At 35.8% G+C, this 5,177-nt stretch overlaps 1 protein-coding gene across 1 annotated transcript in view; it reads right to left on the reverse strand.

Moving 5' to 3' along the window:
* The window catches only part of RNGTT (RNA guanylyltransferase and 5'-phosphatase), a 354,972-nt gene that overhangs the window by 295,023 nt on the left and 54,772 nt on the right, over nucleotides 1-5,177 (reverse strand). The window contains exons 5-6 of the mRNA XM_003797513.3: nucleotides 2,350-2,425; nucleotides 106-346 (exon numbers count right to left, since the gene is read on the reverse strand). Coding sequence (XP_003797561.1) covers nucleotides 106-346; nucleotides 2,350-2,425 — 317 coding nt within the window. The remainder of the gene's footprint in view (nucleotides 1-105; nucleotides 347-2,349; nucleotides 2,426-5,177) is intronic.

Raw genomic sequence — 5,177 nt, forward strand, 5'->3', positions numbered from 1 at the left:
AAAAAAAAAAAAAAAAAAGAACAAGACCTACATTCAACTTTCACAAATCTCAGTAAGTTTGAAGAAGCAGAAGATAAAGACTATTATAACATTTTTAAACATTACCAGTTTTAACCTTTCTTTTCTCCTTTTGCCAAAGGACGCACTTGACCCAGGTTCTGATTCCTTTTTGCCATCCTCATCCTCATCTTCATCTTCATCATCCTCAAAACACCAATCTGGTAATAGAGGTGGGGGTGGTGCTTCCTCTATATCACCATAGCGACGAAAAAGTTCCTTCAAATAATCACCCTTATAGATTCCTGGTGGTCTGGCTTGGGCAAAAGTAGCAACTGCTGCTTCGATACTATGGGAAACAAATACCATTCAATGTTCTCACTATTCTACATTTATGCAGACTTGTCAAAACTCACTTATTAAACTCAAGGCATCATATAAAGTATAACAGAGGTTTATAAAACACACAAATCATAGTCCTTGCTCTCAAGGCAGTCTATCTATTCAGGTACAAATTCATTCTGAAAGAGTTTTCATGTAAGGTACACTGAAAATATCTAAACTCTAGAAGTAAATTGCCATGAGGATATAGTAAAGATCTGGGTACTGCCTGAAGAATTTAAAGTTCTGAAGGCTGAGTTCTGCACTAAGCCTCAAGGAAATGTGAGTAGCAATGTGAACAAAAGTAAAAGCACGTTGATTTTACAAGAACTCCCAACAGACTCAAACACTTAAGAAACGGCAGAGGTGATCAGAAAAAAAGATAAGTGCAGGCAGAGTCTGATACAGGAGCCTAGGGCTACTGTGTGGGGCATCTAGGAAGCGTGTGCAGTGGAAAGTTGCTGAGGACGTCCACTGGAAAAGGCACATCTGATGTGTACTGCGGCTAATTATATTCAAAACACCCATTCTGTGCACATGCCTTTGTCCACATGAATGACCAACTAGTAGTCCACTGTGTGTATAAAAAGCAAATAAATAATGATCTTCAATCAGTCAACAAGAAAATTCAATATCTCATTGCCTTAGGACATCAGCAAACTAAGGGTCTAATTTCTCAGGACATAAAAACAAATAATAGGGTGCTGAATAAAGTCATGCTGATTGGCTTAAATGGAGCAACCTGCTCCCAAAAATACTTACTTCATATAGAATTATGAGCTTTTCCTAGTACTCAACAGCTATAAAAAAAGATACTACAGGTTGAGTATCCCTAAACCAAAAATATAAAATCCTTAGGGTAGAGAGAATAGAAAATTATAAATTAAATTTTAAAAAGACACACACACACAAAGGCTGGTGCAGTGGCTCAGGCCTGTAATCCTAGCACTCTGGGAGCCTGAAGCAGGAAGATTGCTTGAACTCAGGAGTTCAAGACCAGCCTGAGCAAGGGCAAGATTCTATCTCTACTACAAGTAGAAAACAATTAGCCTGGTGTTATAGTGGATGCCTATAGTCCCAGCAACTTGAGAGGCTGAGGCAAACGGATCACTTGAGCCCAAGAGTTTGAGGTTGCTGTGAGCTGTGACATCATGGCACTCCACCCACGGCACAGAGTGAAACAGACTCTGTCTCAAAAAAAAAGACACATACACACAAAAGTGTGAAATTCAAAATGCTCCAAAAACTAAAACTTTCTGAGCACCAGCATAACATGCAAAAGACAAGATTAGGGATGCTGGCTCGGTTCCTGTGGCTCAAGTGGCTAAGGCACCAGCCATATATACTTAAGGTGGTGGGTTCGAATCCAGCCCGGGCCACAAAAAACAACAATGATGGCTGCAACCAAAAAATAGCCGGGCATTGTGGTGGGCACCTGTGGTCCCAGCTACTTAGGAGGCTGAGGCAGGAGACTTGCTTGAGCCCAGGAGTTGGAGGTTGCTGTGAGCTGTGATGCCACAGCACTCTACCCAGGGGGACAGCTTGAGGCTCTGTCTCAAAAAAAAAAAAGATTAGGGATGCTAAAAAGGTAAGTATAATGCAAATATTCCAAAATCCAGAGGAAAAAAATCTAAAATCTGAAACACTTTTGTTCCCAAACATTTCACATAAAGGATGTTCAACCTGTACTAAAAAGGAATAGAACAACAATAATAACTTCCATATCTGAATACAAACACAGACAGTAAGTCCACAGTTTATGGGACTCCTAAGCATTCAAAAGTGCTACTTAGCACAAAACACAGGTCACAGCAGTCTAAAGATTATTTTATCTCTAAAATGAAAACCATTATATATTACACATGTCTTAATCATGAGTTCACCAAAAACTTGGCAATATAAAATTCTACAACTAAAATATCAATAAAATTATTACAAGGTACATCTTCCATTATAACAAGACACAAATACCTCCAATCCATTTTCTCCACCAAAAAGGCACATATGAGGAAACCAGTACGATTGAAACCATGGGTACAATGAACACCTAGAAAATAAAGTAGTTTTTGTTTAAAATTAAGAAATCACTTCAAAAGCCACACTTTACTTTAAAATTCCAACCTGCAATCAAAACATTTCAGTTATTTTCTAAAGTAACTACATTAAAAAGTAACCTTGAAACAGAACTTAATAGCTTGTCGGCTTAAGTTACTTATAATCTAACTTATAGCGCTAGCTAGAAGTTTAATATAATAGTTTGATTTATTGGTTAAAAACTACCTCTATTGTCTAAGATTTCTCTTAAAACTAAAAGATGCCACACATTTTAAACAAGGTTTTTACAAACATACAACTCAAAAGGACATACAAACACACGCACGCACACACACAACACTTCTGATCTATAAACTTTGAATAAATTTTTCCAGTAGTCCTCTTTATGATAATATCACAATTTGCAAGAGATTCAAATCAAAAAAAAAGAGAGAGAGAGTCAAATCATAATTTTAAAAATCCAGAAACTAAAAAAAAAGCAAATAAACTATTGGAAATATAAACTCTGGGGGTTAATCCTAATTGAATGCAATTAAAGTGGCTACAAAAAATAATTAACTGATTGATATACAATAAATAAATACTCTGAATCTTAACTGTGGTTTCCCCAGTGTCAAAACTCAATGAATGCTATTTATTATATATAACATATAACTCAACATGCTGATTTTTTTAAGTAGATGTTAAGTGAAATGTTTCCACCAGTCTACAACTGGCATTAATGACACAATCCAAAGGTTAGTGCTCACAATATGGCCTTGTTCTCAGTAATTCACTTTACAAAAATCAGGCTATAAATTTGATACATTTTTAAATGGGTATCAATAAAATATCACTTTCATCTTGTTTCTACATTGTAGTAAAATTTCTTTTAGAAAAAGATATTTGCAACTTAAAAGCAATTTTTGAAAAGCACTATCAACTGAACCAAATCGCCCATTTCTACATCCATAGTATGAAAAAAAGATCATTAACATTTAAATAAAACCTTAGCCAATTAACAACTCTCAATAAACAAGGATACAAAAGAACAGGAGAAAATAGGAAAAATCTGTGTAAATGTAAACATATGAATCAGAAAAGCACACACAGCAAACTATAAATAAGTCAGAATGGTCATGGTATAGAATGTGATAAGGAAGGTGAAGTACAGTTGGAGAGAAAAAGGGGCTTAAAATCCTGAAGAAAATCCACAAAGAAACTTGTACACTAAACTAAACAGACTGTAAAAATAATGGGGAGATATTAAAGAAGTCTAAGCATGTCAATAAAATGTTTAGGTTCTAGACAAACTACTGGCATAGCAGCTGACATAAGAATGAGAGGGAATCCAGCTGGAGGCCACCCCAGGAATTACTGCGTGAGACAAGAGTCATGGTGATGGGAGAAACAAGAAGGGACAAATTGAAGCCATAAAGGTTGACTCTGCAATGTAAGAGGCAAGTGACTGCCCAGACTGAGAGAAAAGATGTAAAAAGTGTCTTTTGTTTCTAAGCTGGGTGACTAGTTGAGCAGTAATATCATTTTACTACCTTAAGAAATATAAGAACTTAAATCATTCTTCAGGCAATGAAGTCAGGTTCGGACATGCTAAGTTTAGATTTTTATGAGACTTTAAAACATTTGGAAATAATAGTAAAAAGCTTCAAGGAAAAGCTTGACAGGTGCTGTAGATTCAAGAATAATCAGCATAGACTCAACTATAGAAAGCTGCTGCTGGTGTAAATCACCAAGAATCAGTACATAAAATAAGAATATTAGAGATGGAATCTGAGGAAAACTAATCTTTTCAAGAATAAGTTAGAAAAAAACATAAGAAGTACTAAGAATAAACTGCCAAGAAAAGATAACTTTCAACTGTTCAACTGTTTAAATGTCATTAGAACCAAAAGTCACTGTTTGATTAAAAGTACTCAGCAAAGGACTCCAGACTACAATAAAGTGAATAGGAATAAATGGATTCAACAGGAAGAAATGTGTGTGTGTGTGCGGGGTTCTTATTTTCTCGAGGATGGGTAGAATATTTACCAGGAAATGCCATGGTATGTTTATAGGCTCAAGACAAGGACCTAGTTAAATCACAAAGGATGACAACAATAGAAATGATATAACTATAATGAAGGAAAGGTAAGAAATATAAAGAGATCAACCTTGAACAGAAAGACACTCCTTAGAAATAAATAGCTATGACCATGAAATTCTATAAATTCCATTATCTCCATTCCTTTATAAGAAAAGGTGCTTCAAAAAAGTCTCACAAAGATGTGAGTTATGAGCAGATTTTTGTATGCATGTATCTTAACCCAACATGTAAATTTCTTTTCCATCCTATAGCTCAGATAAATTTAAGCAACAAATATTTCAACTTTAGTTGATGTTTCTCACCTAAACCAATTTTTGTCCCAATTTTCACTTTTGCAAAAATAACAAAATATTTTTACAAAAGGAAATGTCAAAGCCATGCACTGTGGCTCATGCCTGTAATCCTAGCACTCTGGGAGGCCAAAGTGGGTAGATTACTTGAGCTCAGGAATTTGAGACCAATCTGAGACCAACCTAAGCAAGAACAAGACTCCATCTCTAAAAATAGCCCAGCATTGTGGCAGGTGCCTGTAGTCTTAGCTACTTGGGAGGCTAAGGCAAGAGAATCACTTCAGCCCAAGAGACTGAAGTTGCTGTGAGCTATGACAACATAGCACTCTACCCAGAGCAACAGAGTAAGACTCTGTCTCAAAAAAAAAAAA

Source organism: Otolemur garnettii, unplaced genomic scaffold, assembly GCF_000181295.1.
Source record: "Otolemur garnettii isolate 467f Iridium unplaced genomic scaffold, OtoGar3 scaffold00118, whole genome shotgun sequence".
Taxonomy (NCBI): Eukaryota; Metazoa; Chordata; class Mammalia; order Primates; family Galagidae; genus Otolemur; species Otolemur garnettii.